General features: G+C 66.7%; 2 protein-coding genes across 5 annotated transcripts; both read right to left on the bottom strand.

Annotated features, from left to right (window-relative positions):
- Window positions 1-1,099: 1,099 nt before the first annotated feature.
- Window positions 1,100-8,264, bottom strand: AAAS (aladin WD repeat nucleoporin). 4 transcript variants are annotated; one of them, XM_053967542.1, is made up of 17 exons: window positions 8,245-8,264; window positions 7,752-7,887; window positions 6,798-6,925; window positions 6,659-6,714; window positions 6,448-6,539; window positions 6,121-6,167; window positions 5,642-5,740; window positions 4,905-5,048; window positions 4,663-4,783; window positions 4,372-4,496; window positions 4,124-4,184; window positions 3,362-3,452; window positions 2,890-2,983; window positions 2,708-2,775; window positions 2,527-2,608; window positions 1,608-1,692; window positions 1,100-1,353 (listed from the first exon to the last, which is right to left on the bottom strand). In XM_053967542.1, exons 2-17 carry the CDS (start codon window positions 7,872-7,874, stop codon window positions 1,219-1,221), a joined length of 1,551 nt encoding a protein of 516 aa, XP_053823517.1. In that variant the 5' UTR covers window positions 7,875-7,887; window positions 8,245-8,264; the 3' UTR covers window positions 1,100-1,218. The 4 variants fall into 4 exon arrangements, with proteins under 4 accessions (XP_053823517.1, XP_053823515.1, XP_053823514.1 ...); XM_053967540.1 differs by lacking the exon at window positions 8,245-8,264 and adding an exon at window positions 8,126-8,161; XM_053967539.1 differs by lacking the exon at window positions 8,245-8,264 and adding an exon at window positions 8,078-8,114.
- Window positions 8,265-10,354: 2,090 nt separating this feature from the next.
- SP7 (Sp7 transcription factor) lies at window positions 10,355-15,535 on the bottom strand. The gene is made up of 2 exons (XM_053967544.1): window positions 13,905-15,535; window positions 10,355-11,854 (listed from the first exon to the last, which is right to left on the bottom strand). Exons 1-2 carry the CDS (start codon window positions 14,370-14,372, stop codon window positions 10,778-10,780), a joined length of 1,545 nt encoding a protein of 514 aa, XP_053823519.1. The 5' UTR covers window positions 14,373-15,535; the 3' UTR covers window positions 10,355-10,777.
- Between the last annotated feature and the right edge of the window lie 3,416 nt (window positions 15,536-18,951).

Genomic DNA, 18,951 nt, shown 5'->3' with positions numbered 1-18,951 from the left:
CACCCCCCTCGCTCCCGGGGCCATGCGGGCGGCCGGGCTGCTCCTGCTGCTGCTGCTGGGGCTGCCCCTGCAGCCCCGGGCCGGCTCCCGGTGCCCCGGGGAGGCTCTGCCGGCGCCGGCCCCACCCGGCGGCCGCAACGAGACGCTGGCGAGGGGCGCGGGGAGGGCGCGGGCCCCCGATGTGGCGGCGCTGGTGGCCCTGGGCGGGTGGCTGGGGCTCGCCCTGCTCTGCGTGGGCCGGTTCGTGCGGCGCAGCCGGCAGGAGACGCGGCTGCACCTGCAGTACCTGCGGGCCCTGCCCTGCGCGGCACCGGGACGGCGGCACCACGAGGAGGAGGAGGAGGAGGAGGAAGAGCGGCTCAGCACCGGGAGCCAACCGGGCAGGCCTGAGGGGTGAAGCCCCCCCGGGCTTGCCCCAGCAGCTGCGGTGGGTTCGGAGCCTGGATCACCCCAGATCCCCCTGGATCCTCCTGCCCAGCCTCAGGGATGGGCTGGATGCTTGGGTGGGGGGGAAGTGGGGGTCTCCCCCGTGCTCTGGGGAGGATTTTGGGGGTCTTGGGGCTGTTGGGGTGGGGGGGAGCAGGGACCCTGTGCTCTCCCTATCCTCCCTGCCAGTGCAGCGTAATCCTGGGATTAAGGGTGTGTAATCCCTGGATTTCAGGGAGTTAATCCCCCTCTGGGGGGGCCCAGCTGCTGCCCCCATCCTGCGGGGCCGGGGGGGTCACCTGGGGCAGCACGAGCACCCTGGGGGCCCCAGGGCTGGGGTTTGGGGACCCACAGAGGGTTTGGTTCACTTTGAGGGTTTTGGTTCACTGTTGCTCACCCTCAAAAGAAAGCTTGGGGGTTGTGTGTGTGGCCAAAAACCCCCCAAAACCCCTTCAGCCATCACCTTTCCCCAAAACGGAGCTCTTTGATCCCAAAAGAGCAGCTCTGGCCCATGGGCCCAAGCTGGCCCAGGTTCTGCGAGTTCACTCCAAGCTCTTTCTGAGCCCCAAAAACCAACTCTGGAGCCCCCAGAACCCCTCCAGACCCACAGGACCTCCCAACTTCACCCCCAGAAATCTTCCAGTCCCACCGGGTTGAGGAAAGAAGACGAGAGGGAGGTGAAATCCACCTTTAATGGGGGCAGGATCAGCACTGCCAGACCCTGAGCAGCTGTGGGGGGCTCCTGGAGGGAGAGGAGGCTCTGGGGTGCCTGGGGAGGCCCTGGGGTGCTGCTCAGAGCTCGGAGAAGAGCGGCTGCTCCCGGACGCTGCCCAGCACGGGCGCGGGGCTGCGGCGGGGGCTGCCGCGGGGCTCCAGGGCACTGACGAAGAAGAAGGGGATGTGGGAGATCCTCCCCGAGGACCAGCACTGCAGGGGACGGGGTGGGGCAGGGGTGAGTGTCCAAAAAAAGCACAGAAATGGGAAAAACCCTTTGGGATGGAGTTCAGCCCGTGACCTGACAGCTCCTCGTCACCCAGGCCTTGTCACCAAGCACCACGTCCAGGCTTGGTCTGGTTAAACCCCCTCTCCTTAGAGCCCCCCATGGCTCACCCTGATCCCAGCCCCCTTCCCAGTGCCACCAGTGTTCCCTGGGACTGGGAATGCCCCGGGGAGGGACTCACCACGGTCAGGAGGGCGCCCTGAGGGAAGCAGGGGTGGAAGGAGATGAGCTGGGGCCGGGCACCGTGCTCGCCCTGCACGAAGCCGCTGTGGGGTGGGGAAACAGCCAGGATTATGGCCTGGGAAACAGCACATTCCCGGGGAATTGGGGGTGTTTGGGGTCTGAGGGGAAACAGCACATTCCCGGGGAATTGGGGATGGTTGGGGTCTGAGGGGAAAGCAGCACATTCCCGGGGAATTGGGGGTGTTTGGGGTCTGAGGGGAAACAGCACATTCCCGGGGAATTGGGGGTGTTTGGGGTCTGAGGGGATGCACTGGGAAAGGACAACCCAAAGCCAAGGGGGTGAGGTGGGGAGGGGACAGTGTGGCCAAAGCACATTTCAGGGTGAAGCAGTGTCAGGGGTTGGAGGAGCACCAGGGGCAGCGCTTCCCTGTCACATTCTGGGACTTAATGGGACTCAGTGAACCCAAACCTATCCCAAACCTGCTGCAGTGAACCCAAACCCACCCAAAACCCCCTGCGATGAACCCAAATCCATCCCAATGAACCCAAACCCACCCAAAACCTGCTCTAACAAACCCAGACCTCTTGCAATGAACCCAAACCCACCCAAAACCCCCTGCAATGAACCCAAACCCACCCAAAACTCCCTGTAATGAACCCAAAATCACCCAATGAACCCAAACCCACCCAAAACCCCCTGCAATGAACCCAAACCCACCCAAAACTCCCTGTAATGAACCCAAACTCACCCAATGAACCCAAACCCACCCCAAACCTGCTCTAACAAACCCAAACCTCTTGCAATGAACCCAAACCCATCCAAAACCCCCTGCAATGAACTCAAACCCATCCCAATGAACTCAAACCCACCCAAACCCCCTGCAATGACCCCCAAGCCCCCCGAGCCCCCCACGCACCAGGGCAGGAGCTCGAAGACGGGGCTGTTGCGGGTGCGGAACACGGCGACGGCCGGCTGGCTGCCCACAGCCTCGGGGTGTCCTGCGGGGGGACAGCAGCACCAAGGCTCTCCCTTGTCCCCCGTGTCCCTTTTCCCTGCAGGCAGCAGGATTCCCAGGCCAAACCTGGGGCAGGACTGACCTCTGAGGATCACCGCCAGCCTCTCCCCGGTGGGGTCCCACACCATGGAATGAACCTCTCCTCCGATCCTGGAACAGCACAAGTCCCCAAAATTGCGGGGCAGAGACCCCCTGGGTGTCCCCAGCAGCGAGGGGTGGCTGCCAGGAGGAGCAGGGACCCCCCCTGTGCCCCGCCAGACCCACCTCTCCTCCCCGTAGAGGGTCTCGAAGGTGGTCTCGGACAGGTCTGCCACGATCGAGGCCGTCTTGGAGCCTCCCACCTGCCCCTGCATCTCCCCTGAAAGGGGAGAAATCCCCACTCCATCAATCCCACTGCATTTCCCAGGTGATCATTAATTTATTCCTTTCTCACAGCAGCTGTGCTGGTGTCCCAGGAGTGGCTGGGATGGAGGACAAGGGACAGCAAACACCAGGACCCCCAAGCTGGCTCTGGACCCACTGAGGTCTCCCTGAAATCCCTTCAGGACCCCACAGCTGTGACTGAGAGTGAGGAGCAACGTGCAGGATGGAAAAACCTGAATTCCAGAGATTCCGTGCTTGGAGAGCCCAGAACAGCCCCTGTGTGTCCCAGCTCCCTGCCACTGTCCCAGCTCCTCACCCCAAAGCTGTGGGGTCATTTGGGGACCCTCTCCCAGCCCTTGTGGGACAAACTCACCCCGGTACTCGGAGAAGGACAAGGAGTAGATGACGGACTCGCCCAGCACGGTGAAGAGCAGGCGGCTGCCATCGGGGCTCCAGCACCCTGCCTGTGGGACAGTGTCACCACCCCTGTCACCCTGCCTGTGGCACAGTGTCACCACCCCTGTCACCCTGCCTGTGGCACAGTGTCACTCCTGTCTGTGGGACGGTGTCACCACCCCTGTCACCCTGCCTGTGGGACAGTGTCACTCCTGTCTGTGGGACGGTGTCACCACCCCTGTCACCCTGTCTGTAGGACAGTGTCACTCCTGTCTGTGGGACAGTGTCACCCCTGTCACCCTGTCTGTAGGACAGTGTCACCCTGTATGTAGGACAGTGTCACCCCTGTCACCCTGTCTGTAGGACAGTGTCACCCCTGTCTGGAGTGTCTCACACTGGAGAAAAGGAGGCTCAGGAGGGACTTTTCACCCCACAAGTCCCTGACGGGAGGGGACAGCCAAGGGACAAGAGGACACGGCCTCAGGCTGTGCCAGGAGAGGTTCAGGTTGGATATCGCCAAGATTTCCCACAATTAGAGAAAATTCCCACAATTTCCTGGGCTGTCTGCCCAAGGCAGGGGTGGAGTCCCCGTTCCTGGAGGGATTTAAAAGCCCTGTGGATGTGGCACTTGGGGACACGGGTCAGTGGTGGCCTTGGCAGTGCCAGGGGTTGGCCTGAGTGGTCCCAGAAGGCTTTTCCAGCCTAAATGATTCCCTGGGAGGGGAATATCCCATCCTACCTGGCAGCGTCCCCTGATCGTGGGCCAGCGCTCACAGGTCCACATCTGGGCCTCCCACACCCTGCAGGAGATGGGATTTAGGGGCAGAATTCCTGGGAATTCACCCCAATCCTGCTGCTCTGTGAATCCGCTATGTCCAACCCCATTCTCCGCTCTTTTCCCACAACAGGAACAGGAGCAGGGAGGATCTTTGGGATCCAGATGCAGATTTTCTGGAGCGAGGATGAGGATGGGGACGAGGAGCTCACCGGAACACGGCCGAGGGGGTGGCTGCCAGCACCTTGCTGCCGTCGGGGGACCAGGCCAAGTAGGTGACACCGCCACCCCCAAACCACTGCAGCTGGACACAGGTCTCGGTGGACACGTCCCACACCTGGAGGGGACAAGGACGGTGACACCGGCATTAGGGAACACGGAGCGAAGATTTCAGGTCCAGGTGAAATCCCAGAGCTGCCTCTGTAGCAACGCTGCCTGTGCCCAGCCCGGGCGTCCCTCGGTGACCCCAGGACCCCCAGTGACCCCCCCAGGAGGGTCCTCACCAGCATGGCCGTGTCCACCGGTGACGCCGAGAGCAGCCGCTCCCCGCTGGGCGCCCAGGCCAGGCTGGTGACAGGGCTGTGCCCGGGGTAGGACAGCACCTGGGCACAGCCCGACGAGGGCCTGCACGAGGACAGGGAGAAGCCACCAGGATTTGGGATTTGCTGGCAGGACGGCGGTGCCGTCCCAAAGGCAACCCCCAACGGGGTGACAACAGCCGGGAAGGGAAGGTGGGAGCTGTCACCTCGTGGAGAGGGAGGTGGGGTCCAGGTGCCACACGAGGATGCAGCTCTGGCAGGCCACGGCCAGGATGGAGGCACAAAGAGGCTTCCAGGCCATGGAGGCCACGTTCCTCTGCAGGCGATGCTTCAGCGAGGGCACGGTGGCACTGCCGGGGAGGGGACAGGTGACACATGGGGCTGAGAGCCCTGGTGCAGCCACAGCGTCCCCTGCCAGCCCTGACCGCAGAGAGGGGGGGGACAGCAGGGTGGGGAGGGGGTGTGCCCTGCCGCGTGCTCCCTGGGGAGGGGACAGGAATTCCCAGCCAGGTGACACCGGAGCGAGCCGGGGCACACCTGGTGTCACTGAGCCGAGGTGTCCCCAGTCCGGACAGGGCCCAGGCTGGCCTGAAGTCCCAGCTTGGGGACACTTGGGGGGGCTGCAGGAGCAGCCGGCAGAGTCTTCTCCTGAGCAGGGACTGGCATTCCCTGGGGGAGCAGGGAGACCTGGGGGACAGAGGACACTCAGCCCGTGTCCCCCCCGGCTCTGTCACCACCCCCCAGGGCTGCGTGACCCTCAGGATATCCCCAGAGGTACGGAGCTGGCAGGGAAAGGACAGGCAGAGCTCTTGAGGCTCGGGGAAGGAGCAGGGCGGGCTGAACAGGAACCCAGGTGTGCCCAGGTGGGGCGAGGAGCCCACAGGGCAGCAGGCCCAGGGCAGTGCCCACCCCGGGCTGCCCGAATCCCGGGACAAAGCCCCACCTGTTGGAGTTGTAGACGCGGATGGAATCGTCCAGAAGAGCCACAGCGAATTTGTTGGTGTGGGGGTGCCAGGCGAAGGCCCGGATGGTGCAGCCGGCCCTGGAGGGGGCACAGGGTAGGGTGAGACCCCCCAGCACCCCCTGGGCTGGCAAAGACCTCTCTCAGAGTCCCCAGAGAAATAAAACTTCATTTTTGCTGCTCAACAGGACCATTTTCTTTGAGAAATTCCCTGTTTCTGGGAATTATTCACAGAGCTCTGCTGAGGGGCTGGTGACTACAGCCTGGGGTTGGAATTGGAAGGAATTTTCCAGGCTCTGATCTCCTTTAACCCCGATCTCTCTCCTACCAGGGCACACAAACCAGGGCAGCCAGAGTCAGTGGGGCAATATTTGCCTTTCATGGCTGAGCCCACCCAAACGGGGCCATCCTGTCCTTGTATGCCCACCCAGGGGGGTGATTTTGGGACACCCAGGACTCACCAGTCCACGGCCTGGGAGAAGGCTGCGATCATGTCCTCACTGGTCAGCTGCAGGGAGAGGAGAACTCTGAGCTGGCAGCACGGAGCCCCAGTTTCCAGCCCCTTCTCCCTCTCCCCCAGCTGGATTCAGGCCCCTCTTGGAGCACTTTGCTGCCCAAACCCCTTCCCAGTGTCCGTTTTCTGCCACTGCAGTGTCTGGAGCTGGGCATCCCCAGGAGGAGCATTTCGGGGGGGGGGTTCATGGGGAAGGGACCACCCCCCACCCCAAATCGCTGCTCCCCTTGCCCCTGGCTCCCGCAGCAGCGGGGATCAGGCGGGAATGACTCACGGACAGGTGTGGGAACAGGGATCCGTGCAGCGAGGACAGCCAGCGGCACACGGCCAGCGCGTGGCTCGAGCCCGTCCGCAGCCACCGCAGCCCTGGCGGGCAAAGGACCTCAGCGTCCCTGCCGCCACCACGGGGGACAGGGGCGGGGACAGCGGGGCCCAGCCAAAGCATCACGGCGAGAGCCGGAGCTCTCCGGGCAGCGCGGACTCACCCTCCTCCTCGGCGCCGGCCAGCTCCCTGAGCAGCCCGCAGAGCCCGGCGTCGCGCCTGCGGCGAGAGCGCTGTCACCGCCCGGCCCCCTGCCCCTTCCGGGGACAGGTCGGGCCCTCTGGGGACAGCGGGGCACTCACCAGGCGCTGAGGCAGCGCTTCCAGAGGGACTCGCGGTGGTGGATGAAGGGCGGGCGGGCGCTGGGCTCCAGGCGGCCGTGAGCCTTGAGAGGCTCCTTGGGCAGGCTCAGCACGGGCAGGTCGGGAACCTGCAGCATGCACAGCCCCCCTGAGCTCCCTGAACCCCCCGAACTCCCCTGAACCCCCCTGAGCTCCCTCAGGCCCCCGAAACTCCCCTGAGCTCCCTCAGCCCCCCTGAAACTCCCCTGAGCTTCCTGAACCCCCCTGAGCTCCCCTGAGCTCGCTGAACCCCCCGAACTCCCCTGAGCCCCCCTGAGCCCCCTGAGCCTCCCTGAACCCCCCGAACTCCCCTAAGCCCCCCCTAAGCTCCCTCAGCCCCCCTGAGACCCCTGAGCTCCCCTGAGCTCCCTCAGCCCCCCTGAGACCCCTGAGCCTCCCTGAACCCCCCGAACTCCCCTGAGCCCCGCCTGAGCTCCCCTGAGCCTCCCTGAGCTCCCTGAAACCCCCTGAGCTCCCTTGAACTCCCCTGAGCTCCCTCAGCCCCCCTGAGCCCCCCTGAGCTCCCTGAAACCCCCTGAGCTCCCTTGAACTCCCCTGAGCTCCCCTGAGCCTCCCTGAGCTCCCTCGGCCCCCCTGAGCTCCCTTGAACTCCCCTGAGCTCCCTCAGCCCCCTGAGCTCCCCTGAGCTCCCTCAGCCCCCCTGAACTCCCCTGAGCTCCCCTGAACTCCCCTGAGCTCGGGGGACAAAGGGCCCCCCCAGGGCAGCGGGCAAACGGCGATGGGAGGAAAGAAGAGGCACGAGAAGGAGCGGCCTGAGGGTGCCTGGAGAGACCCCAGCAGAGGGGACAGAGCTCCAGCCACAGCTGAGCGGGACAAATGCGGCACCCCCAAGGCTGGAGGGGGACAGGCACGGCTCTGGGAGCGAGGAAGGCTCACCTGGCCGGGGGGGCTCACCTGGTTCTGGAAGGCCAGCGGGAGCTGCTCGCTGAGGCGGCCGCAGACCAGAGCGTTGTTGAGCTCGTACAGGGTGACATCCCCAGGGGGAGGCGGCGGCGGGAACAGCCCCAGGGAGCACATGGCGGCGCCGAGCCTGAGGGCGAGCCCGGGGCGGGGGGCGACAGCTGAAACCTCCGCTGCCCTCGGGATGCGCCGGCTCCAGGCCCTCACAGCGACCCTTCCGCCGCTCCCTCCGCCCCTCACAGCCCCCGGTGCCCCCCGGTCTCTCCCTCACCCGCTCACAGCCCCCGGTGCCCCCCGGTCTCTCCCCGGCTCTCCCTCACCCGCTCCCCGCCCTCAGCCCCCGGCGCCGCCATCTTGGCCGCCCTCACCCCTTCCCGCTCCCTGTTCGCGCCAATCGCCGCCGCGCGCCGCCCTCGTGGCTGCGGCCGCGCGTGGGAGGGGAATTAAAAGGGCCGCGGCTCGCGTGAGAAACGCGCGGGGTCCTCACTGAGGGACAGCGCCACGCTCCCCGAGTTTCCTCCGCGGCGGAGAGACAATGTCAGCGTCACCCTGCACAGACGCGCTCCGCCGCTGACTTAGCGGCCCTCCGGTTGTAACGAGGACTGAGTAAAATGAGGGACACTTTTTTTTGCCGTCGTTGCCTCTTTAAGGGAGGCGGAGCCTCCCTCGAGGGGCGGGGCGAGGGGCGTGTGCGGCCGGCGGGTCACGTGGTGTCCGAGCAGGGCTGCACCGGGACCGGGACCGGGACCGGAGCCGGGATCCGGACCGGGATCAGGACCGGGACCCCCGGGGCGCCCCCCGTGTCCCGCACCCCGCTGTCCTGCGGGCTCCCCCGGTCCCGGACGCCCTCTTGCGCTCCCGCGGCATCCCGGTGTCCTGCGCTCCCGTGTCACCGGTGCCGCCTCCCCCGGTGTCCCCTCTCGCGGGTGCCCGTGTCCGTTCTCGCCGTGTCCCCCGGGTGCCGCTCCCGCCGCGTGCCCCCCCCCCCTTGGCTCGCCCCCAGCCCCTCTCCCGGGGCTCCCGCTTTTCTCGTGTTTATCTCCGTGTTTTCCTTAGCGGCCGCAAGAGTTATTTTAATTTTCTCAGGATATTAAATAAAGGCGGCGGGGGGAGCTGCGGCGGGGGGCCCCACATTCCTCGCCCGTTACGGAGCGAGCGGGGTTCGATAGGAGACGACGATTTGGGATGGCGCCGACATCAGAGCCACCGCAGGGCTGGCGTGGCCTCGAGGCGTCCCTCGGACCCCCCAAACCCGGCTGATGGGGCAGCGAGACGGGAAAAACGGCGGTGGTGGCGGAGGGGGGGTCCCCGGTGGGGCGGGGGGGGGTCGCTGGATGGGGTTGGGCTCTGTGGTTTGGGAGGCTCCGGGCGGTCGAGCCCTCGGTGGCCGCCGGGCCGGGGTTTGGCTCGGGGACGTGGCTCGTTGCCCTGCTTGGCACTGGCCCACCCACGGCGAGCAGGGCTGGAGTTCTGGGGGGAAACCCCGAAATAGGCAAGTTTGTGTCGGGGAGGGTGTGGCCGGCTGGGGGGAGCTGCGTGGAGAGGTGGCACTGCCACTCCGAACCCCCTCGGGACAGCTCCGTGACCTCTGTGTGGTGGCGCTGAGCTCCGGCCGCTCCACTGACGCCTCTGTGCCTCAGTTTCCCCACCCTGTGTCCCCCCCCCCACCCCTTTCCATGGGGACAGCTGGGTCCTGGCCAGCTCGTGGCCACCGTGACTCAGCCGGGGCTGGCTCGGGGACCTGCTGCCATCCCTGTCCCTGTCCCTGTCCCTGTCCCCCCGCGGGGCCGTGGGTGCCGGCAGCTGCCCCCCCCCCCCCCCCCAGCTTCGTGCTGGCACTGGAGCTCGTTTCCGCCTCCTGTTGCCTTTTTCCGTGGCTTTTTGGGTTTTTTTTTCAGGAAAAGCCCCAAACCAGGGCTGAGCGCATCAAAGGGCTGGCGGGAGCCCAGGGCAGGGGGAGGGGGAGCTCGGGGGGAGCGCAGTGGGGTCCCCGCCAGCCCACAGCGCCCAAAATTGGGGTGTCCTCGGGGACACGTGGCCCCGCCGCGTGCCCGGTGCTGCCACGTGGGCCCTGGGATGTGGCCGGGGGAAACTGAGGCACGGGGCTGTGCACACGTGCGTTCCCGAGCACAAGATGTCCCCGGGAGTGGGGACACGGCTGCTGGGGACACGCGTGGGCAGGGTGGGGCTGGCAGGGGACAGTCCTGTCAGGCTTTGGCTGTCCCTGAGGTTGGGGACATGAGGAGGGACAGGGGGACATGGGACCAAGGAGACACGGGGGACAGGGGCTTGGGGACACGGGGACTGTGGGGACCACAGGGGACGGGGTCCCGGGGACACGGGGTCCTGGGAAAGGGGAGAGGCACAGGATATGGCACCCCGGGGGCTGAGGACAAGGGCACAGCCCAGCTTGTCCCCAGCCTCGCTCAGCTGCTGCCACCCCCAGAGAGGGGGGACAGAGCAACCCTGAGCAGGCCTGTGTCCCGTCTGCTCCGTGCCTCAGTTTCCCTTGGAGCCCTGCAGGGAGGAGGAAGCTGAGCACATCCCTGTGATGAAGGCACCCGGCCTCAGCCGCAGAAGGGGGGGCCCGGCTCCACTCTCAATCCTTTTATTGCTTTTTTTTTCCGGGGGGCAGGAGGGGCAGGCAGCTAAAAAAAAGTGGGGGGGGGGGGGAACACGTTACATTAGCACTGATGAACCAGGCCGGGGGAGGGGGGCAAACCCTGTCCCTGAGTGCGGGGGGGCGAGGCGAGGGCTGGGGGGCAAGAAGGTTTGGGGGAGGTGGAAGGGAAAACAGAAAGGGGTGAGGGGGGGGGGTCTCACCTTGACACCCCCCCCCCCCCGTGAGCCCCAGAGCGCTCGGAGAGCCCCCCCATAATTTAAGACATAAATTAGAATGGCTAACGAGGAGCTGGGGAACTGAGGGGGAGGGGGCTTGGGGGGGAGCAGCACCCCACAATAAATATCCCCAGCGGCGCGGAGGAGGAGGAGGAGGAGGAGGAAGATGAAGGCGGAAAGGCTCAAATCTCCAACAAACTCCCGGCCTCGGGACTGCCGCCGTCCTTGGCGGGCGAGGCGGGCGGCGGCCGGGGGGACGCGGGGGGCTGCTCGGCGCCGGGGGGCGGCTTGGGGGGGCCGGGGTCGGCGTGGGTCTTCTGGTGCTTGCTGAGGTGGTCGCTGCGGGTGAAGCGCTTGCTGCACAGCAGGCAGGTGAACTTCTTCTCCCGCGTGTGGGTCCGGACGTGGCGCTCCAGCTCGTCGGAGCGGGTGAAGCGCTTCCCGCAGAAGAGCCAGTTGCACACGAAGGGCCGCTCGCCCGTGTGCCAGCGCAGGTGCGCCTTCAGGTGCGAGGCTTTGCCGTACACCTTCCCGCAGCCCGGGATGTGGCAGCTGTGCACCGGCTTCCGCCGCGACCCGCCCGGGCCCCCGAGCCGCTCCAGCTCCTGGCAGTTGGGACAATCGCACGCCGGGCGTCCCCCCAAGGAGCCACCGCGGGGACCCTTCGGGGTCTCGCCCGGCGTGGGTTTAGGGGTGGGGGGCGCCGCGGGGGCGTTGGTGTAAGGAGGGGGGTTCAGAGCGCCGAAATCGGAGCCGTAGGCGGGCAGAGGGGGGCTGAGGGTGGGCTGGCCCTGCAGCGAGCCCTGCAGCCCCTCGGCGCCCGCCGGCCCCCCCAGCCAGCCCCCGTTGGGGTGCACATCCCACCAGGACGGGGCCGCGGGCCCGGAGCCCCCCGGCAGCCCCCCGCCGATGCCGCCCTTGTACCAGGAGCCGTAGGGGTGCGGCATCTCCAGCGAGGGGTACACCCCCGGCAGGCACTCGCCCGGGGGGTGGCCCTTGGCCGCCACCACCACGGGGGCCCCCAGCACCTCCTGGGCGCCCGAGGGGGCTGGGAAGGGGTGGCCGAAGGGGCCGTAGTCGGGGCCGTAGGGGCCGGGGGAGGCCTGGGGGCTGGCGGACGGCGACAGCAGCCCCGGGGCGCTGGGGAAGGCGGCGGCGTACGAGTCACCCATGGCTGCGTGGGGGGCGATGTCAGCGGGGGCACCCCGAGGCGTGGGGGGCGATGTCAGCGGGGGCTCGCAGCCATGGCACTTGGCAGCCTGTGGGAAAGGGGAACGGGGCTTGAGGGCTCCGAGGGGCACCGTGTGCCACGGGGGTGACCCGTCCTGGGGGTCAGCACTGGGGGCAGCTCTACTGGGGTTTCAGCCCAATTGGGGTGTCAGCCCCGCTGGGGCACCCAGCAGCAACCCCCAGTCCCAGGGTTCCACCCACCACCCCCAACACTCCTCATCCCCTGTGCCTCAGTTTCCCCCCGCAGAGTTGAGGCCACCTCATCACCCCCCAGCCCAGCATCCCCCCCAAAGGGGCTTCTCCAGGGGCTGCTGTGGGGTTGTGCTGGTGGCAGGGCCTCCCCCCACCCCCAATCTCGGCTCCTTCTGCCTTTATGGCCTTTTAATCGAATTATGCTGTGGCCTCCCCCCTCCCCGGGTGACTTCCTCTGCTTTTATACCCGTCATGGCTTTCAGCTGCGCGGGCTGGGCCGGGGTGTCGTGAGCTGTCCCTCACCCCCATCACCCCCGGCGTTCCCTTTATTTTAATTTTTTTTTTTTTTCTTTTTAACTCATCTCTTCACCCACTTTGGGGCATTTCCACTTTGGCTTTTTTGTTTGTTCGGGGGGTTTTTTTAGGGTGTTCCTCCCCTCGCCCCCCTTTCTTTTATTTTTTTTTTTTTCCGTGGTTTTTGCGCCTATTTTTACGCCGGCCCCGGCCGTGGCCGCAAGCGCGCTCCCGGTTTTCCAAGGATAACAAGGGCCAGGCCTGTGCCCCGGGAACGCTGCCCTGCCGCGAGAGCCGAGGTAATTAAAACCAGGGCGAGCGGCAAACGGAGGCGCACGCTTAAAATAGTGTCAAACTCCCATAAATCAGCTCCGCTTGCGCCGGGAAATTAAGGAGCAGGGAAGGAGCCCCGGGAGCTGCGGGCTGAGGACGGCGTGAGCTCGCTGCACGAGTGGCCGCTGCCGGGGGTGACTGTCCCTTTGTGGCTCCTGCTGGGTCAGGGACCTTGACCCCTCCCTTGTCCCCTCCCGGCGTGGGAGGGGTCCAGCCCCTGCTCTGGGGGTCTCCGGTCCCAAATTCTGGGTCCCAAATTCCCGGTCTCTTGTCACTGACCACCAGTGTCCAGTTCTTGATCCTCAGTTCCAGTTCCCCATTCCCTGTCCCCTTGTCCCCCAGTCCCTGGTCCCCTAAGTCCGCAGTTTCTTGGTCCCAAAACCCAGTCCTTGTCCCCAAACCCCATCTCTGGTTCCCAGTCCCCGGCCCCAAGTGTCCCCACAGCCCTTGCCTCAGTTTCCCCCACCCTGTCAGTGCCACCCTCTGTCCCCTGAACCCGAGGACACCTGGGCCTGGCTCCTGTGCAGTGCTGCTGTCCCCAGCCAGAGGGACAGTTCGGGGTGACGGTGGCACTCGGCACCATCCCCCCGTCTCTGTCCCCCCCGGGGATGGCAGGGCAGTCCCTGCTGGGGCAGGGGACACACGTGTCCCCCGGCACAGGGACGGCAGGGGGATGCTCGGGTCCCACACAGGTCCCTGTCCTTGGGGGGGGGGTCCCATACCCCAGGGGGCTCCCCCATCCTGCAGCGAGTCTGCCACCCCGTGGGTCGCAAATCCCGGGGTCCCTACCCCAGAGCAGGGATCCCCCATCCCAAAGGATCCCTGTCCCTCGAGGGGGATCCCCCATCCCAAAGGGTCCCTGTCCCTTGAGGGGGATCCCCCATCCCAAAGTGTCCCTGTCCCTCAAGGGGGATCCCTCATCCCAAAATGTCCCCGTCCCTCGAGGGGGATCCCCCATCCCAAAGGGTCCCTGCCCCAGAGCAGGGATCCCCCATCCCAAAGTGTCCCTGTCCCTCAAGGGGGATCCCCCATCCCAAAGGATCCCTGTCCCACGAGGGGGATCCCCCATCCCAAAGGGTCCCTGTCCCTCGAGGGGGATCCCCCATCCCAAAGGGTCCCTGCCCCAGAGCAGGGATCCCCAATCCCAAAGGGTCCCCGTCCCTCGAGGGGAATCCCCCACCCCGTGTTCCTCTATGCCGGGGTCCCGGTCCCGGGGCAGGGTCCCCCATCCCGAAGGGTCCCGGTGCCGGGGGTCCTTACCGCGCTCCGGGGATGCCGGGGGTGGGTCCTGCCCGCGGCGGTGCCGCTGTCGCGGTGTCGCGGTGTGCCGCTGTCCCGGGATGCCGGTGTCCCGGGATGCCGGGGCTCGGTGCGGAGGGAGGGACGGAGGGAGAGGGAGGGAGGGAGGGAGAGGGAGGGAGGGACGGAGCACCGTGGCCGCCGCCCGCCCCGCTGTGCCGCTGCGGCGGGGCTGGGCCGGGCCGGGACCGGGGCCGGGAGCGGGAGCCCGGCCCCGAACCGCCCCCAGCCGGGGGGGGCCGGGGGACCGCGGGAAGGGGGGCAGGGGAAGGGGAAGAGGAAAAGGAAAGGAGGAAGGAAAAGATGAAAGAGGGGAGAAGAAAGAGAAAAGGGGGAGAGAAGAGAAAGGGGGAAAGAAGGGAAAGGGGGAAAAAGAACAAGGAATTGGAAGAGGAAAATAAGTGAGAAAAGGAGAGAAAGAAAAGACATGAGGAAGAAAGGAAAAAAGAGGAAAGGGGAAAGAAAAAAGGAAGGGGAAAGTTAAAAAAGGAAATGAAAAAGGGAGGGAAGAGACAAGAAAAAATATATAAGGAAATGAAAGAAAAATTAAAGAAAAAGTTGCGAGGAAGACGAGGAGGCTGAGAGCTGGAGGAAGGAGGGGAGACAGGGGACAGGGACCAGTGTGGGGAAAAGGAAAGGAGAAGAGTGGGGAGAGGGAAGGAAGGGAAAGGAGGGAAAAGGAAAGGAGAAGAGAGAGGAAATAAGAGGAGGAAAAGGGGAAGGGAAAGGAGGGAGAGAGGGAGAAAGGGATGGACAGCAGGAAAAGGAGGAGGAAGGGGCTGGGAAGGGGAAGTGGATGAATAGGAAAAGTGCTGGAGAAGAGAGAAGGAAAGAAGGAATAGATGGATGGGGAGGGGAAGGGGGACAAAGGAGGACGGGACAGCTGGGGCACCCAGAGGCTCTGACCCCAGAAGGTGTCAGGATGGTGCAGAGATGGGGATGAGGGGCTGGGATGGGGACAGGAGGGGACAACCGATGGGGATGAGAGGGACGTGGGCTGGAGCTTCAGGTACCAGGAATGGGGTCAGAGGTGTGGGGATGGGGACAGGAGTTGGGAATGGAGCAGGGATGGGGCTGGAGGGACCAGGGATGGGGGTCAGGGAGTGGGGACAGAGCTGGGTTCTGAAGGAACAGGGCTGGGGACAGGGACAGGGGACATGTGCAGGGTGACAGGGACACACATGGCTCAGGCGATGGGGCTGGGGATCCCCCTGCACCTCAGTTTCCCCCCATGAAGGAATTGTTCCAACCGCTCTTTTACCCCCCACCTCCTTTTTTTTTATTATTTTATTACTCCCTCATCCTTCCCATTTTCTTTTCGAGTTCCCCCTTGCCTGTTTTCCCCCGCCGGGGCCGGCCGGAGCCAGCGGGGCCCTTTCCCAGCCCTGAGTCAGGGCTTTCCGCTCCGCAGCCGCCGGCGCCGCCGAAGGCCACAACCACCGCCCCCCCCCCTCGCTGGGGCTTCCACTGCCCACAAACTGGGAGCAAACTGGGACGGCCACTCCAGCCCTCCTCCTCCTCAGCCAGCCCGGCGTGGCATGGATTTTTTGGGGGGTTTCACTCGCACCAGCATCGCCCACCAGGGTCCGGCTCACGGGGGGGGGGGGGGGGGTCTGCGCTGCCCGAACGGCCGGGCTGGGGTGGGTGGGGGTGTCAGTTGGGGTGGGGGTCTCTCCCCGGCTCGGGGGCGGTGGGGACCCCCCCCGTGTGCCCCGGGACCCTTCAAAGCGCGGCGGCCGCGCGGGGGGGGCGGCGGCGGGGGCTGATTACAGGGCGGCGCCGGGCTCGGCCGCCCACGGCCCCGCGGCCGCGCCGGGCCCCCGCAATTACCCGGTATTTATACCCGGCCGGACGCCGGGACCTCGCCAGGGCGGGTGGGACGCGGAGCGGGGGGGGGGGCTCCGTCCCCGGGCAGCCGGCCAGCCACCGTCCGTCTGTCCATCCCTCCCTCCATCCTCCTCTCCATCCCTCCTTCCCATCTCTCCCTCCCTCCTCTGCCTCATTCACCCCCATTTATCAGCCTGGCTCCGGAACTGACACGAGTTTGAGGGGGCTCAGCCCATCTGACCTAAATTTGAGGGGATCTCAGCCCCGCCATGACACGAGTTTGGGGGGTCTCAGCCCCCTGAGATGTCCCCATCCCGGTGCCCAGGGCCAGGGAACGCCCCCTGCCCAGTGCGGGGGTCCCGGCGCTGTTGTCCCCCCATCCCCGCGGTGACGGCGGGGGCACCGCAGCCCCTCGGGGTCGGGGGGTGGAAGCGGAACCAGCCCGGAGTGACCCCCGCGTCCCCCACCTCTCACCTGGCGCGGTGTCCCCCCGTGTCCCCCCCGGCCCTGCCCTGCCCCGCCCGCCCTCTCCGGCCCCCGGATGTTTCCCTTGCGGTCGGAGGCCCCGAAATAGCGCAGCCCCCGCGCTGGGTGCGCCGGCCACGGCCGCCCACGGGCCCCGCGGGACCGGGGGGGGGCCGGGGAGGCTCCGAGGGCTCGGAACAGGGCTGAGCTCCCCCCACCCAGCACCACCCACGGGGGGCACCCCGGTGTTCGGAGCCCCCCCGGCATCCCAGAGATTCCCCCGCACCGAGGTGGGGCACAGGGAGGGTCTGCGGAGCAGGAGGAAAGCAGGGGGAACACGGGGGGCAGGAGGAGCCAGGGGACATGCGGGGACACGGGGCCGGATGGGGACCAGGGACCTGCAAGGACAGAGGGGCACCCGCCATGGGGCTGGGGGGGTTCCCACCCACGGGGAAGCCAGGGCAGGGTGGCCCCAGGGCTGAGCTGCGCCCAAGGCCCCGGTGTTTCCTCCCACCCTTTAATTATCCCGGAATTATCCCTGGAAATAACTGCGGGGGCCGCGGGGGGCGGGGGGACACGGGCACCGAGCCGGACGGACCCCCGGCGGGGACAGACGGACCCTGGGACAGACAGGCAGACCCCGGGGGACAGCGGTGCCCCGGGGGGACAGCGGTGGCCGTGGGGGGACAGGGGCGGCCCCCAGCACGGCGGGCACGCCGAGCCCGCCCCCCGGTCCGTGTGCTCGCCCCGTGTCCCCCCCCGCCATGTGGCTCCCATTGCGCTGCGGTGCCGAAGCCACATCAGAGCGGTGGCAGCGGCAGCCGCGGGGGCGGCACCGGGGGCCTGACCCCCCCCGCTCCGGCTGCCGAAGGTCCCCCCCAGGTTGCCGAGAGGACCCCCCCCCCCAAGCTGCCACCGTGTCCCGTGTCCCCTCCAAGCTGCCAAAGACCCCCCCAGATGCAAATCTGGGGTACCCCACCTGCCCCCCAAGCCCTGGGACCACCCCCAAGCTGCCAGGGACTCCCCCCGCCCCTGGGACGCCCCCTCCCCCAATATCCCGGGACCCCTCCACGCTGCCAGGGACCCCCCCTGGCCCTGGGACCCCCCCCAGGCTGCCAGCGACCCCTCCCCAGCCCTGAGCCCCCCAGGATGCCCTGGGTGTCTCGGCCCCCGGTGCCTTGTGTCCCCCCCGGCCCTGTGACCCCCCCGGTCCCCCCGCCCGCCGCTGTCCCCGGGCCGGTCCGCCCTGGCTCGCGCCGCGCTGCATTTCTGCGGTTCCCAACCCAAAATTGCTGGGAGTCGCCCGGCGTCGCCCTGATTCCTCCGCGGCCGCGACCTGCCGGGGGGGGGGGGGACCCAGAGGGACAATCGGGGGGTGGCAGCGGGGGTGGGGCACCCCAGGCTGGCCCCGCTGCCCCCCCCCCGGCTCGCCCCAGTGCTCCCAGTTTGCCCCCAGTCCAAGGCTGAGGGCTCCTCTGTCCCCGTGCCGTGTGCCCTGAGCTTACGCGGCCACTGGGAGCTGGGGACAGGGACACGGATGGGGACAGGACAGGCTTGGGGACAGCAGCAGAGGGAGCACAGGGACAGTGACAGGGTTGGGGACACTTTTGGGGACACAGGACGGGACAGCACCCTGATGTGAGAACCCCCGGGGACAGGACACGGCTGAGGACAGAGGTGGGGACAGAACAGGGCAGGGACGGGGGCACTATTTGGGACAGCACAGGACAGCTTTGGGGACACTGTTGGGGACAAGACACGGCTGGGCACACTGCTAGGGACACTCTTGGGGGCAGGACAGGGTCGGTGACAGCGTTGGTGCCAGGGCAGGACCAGTGACAGTCGGTGCCCGGGTCCCACTGCGGCGGGTGACAGGACACTGTCGGTAACACTTTCAGTGACACTGTCAGTGACAGTCGGTGACACTGTCAGTGTCAGTTGGTGACACTGTTGGTGACAACTGTTGGTGACAGTCGGTGCCTGGGTCCCGCCGTGGCGGGTGACAGTCGGTGACAATCGGCGACACTGTTGGTGACAGTCGGTGACAGTCGGTGACACTGTCAGTGACAGTCAGTGACACCGTTGGTAAGACACTGTCAGTGACAGTCGGTGACACTGTCAGTGACAGCCGGTGACAGCCGGTGACACTGTCAGTGACAGTCGGTGACACTGTCAGTGACAGCCGGTGACAGCCGGTGCCCGTGGCGCCCCCGCCAGGCGGCAGCAAAGCCTCAGGCCCGGGGGCGGCACCGCCCGGCCGCGACCACCGGGGGGCGCGCGGGGACACCGGGGACACTGGGGAGGGGTCCCGGGGGGGACAGTGAGGGGTTAATGTCGGTACTGGGGACACTGGGGAGGGGTCCCGGGGGGGACAGTGAGGGGTTAATGTCGGTACTGGGGACACTGGGGAGGGGTCCCGGGGGGGACAGTGAGGGGTTAATGTCGGTACTGGGGACACTGGGGAGGGGTCCCCAGAGAGGGCAGTGAGGGGTTAATGTCGGTACTGGGGACACTGGGGAGGGGTCCCGGGGGGACAGTGAGGGGTTAATGTCGGTACTGGGGACACTGGGGAGCGGTTATTTGGGGGAGGTCTCGATGGGGGGAAAGGAGAGGTTAATTGGGGGTGTTAATTGGAGGAGTCCCGATGGGGCTGTGGGGGTGCCCCCAGACGGGGGGAGTCACCGGAGGGGGTCACCGGGACAAGGACCCGGCTGGG

Source organism: Vidua chalybeata, chromosome 30 (genome assembly GCF_026979565.1).
Source record: "Vidua chalybeata isolate OUT-0048 chromosome 30, bVidCha1 merged haplotype, whole genome shotgun sequence".
Taxonomy (NCBI): domain Eukaryota; kingdom Metazoa; phylum Chordata; class Aves; order Passeriformes; family Viduidae; genus Vidua; species Vidua chalybeata.
Note: the sequence above shows the minus strand (reverse complement) of the source record. Positions and strands in the feature narration are given on the sequence as shown.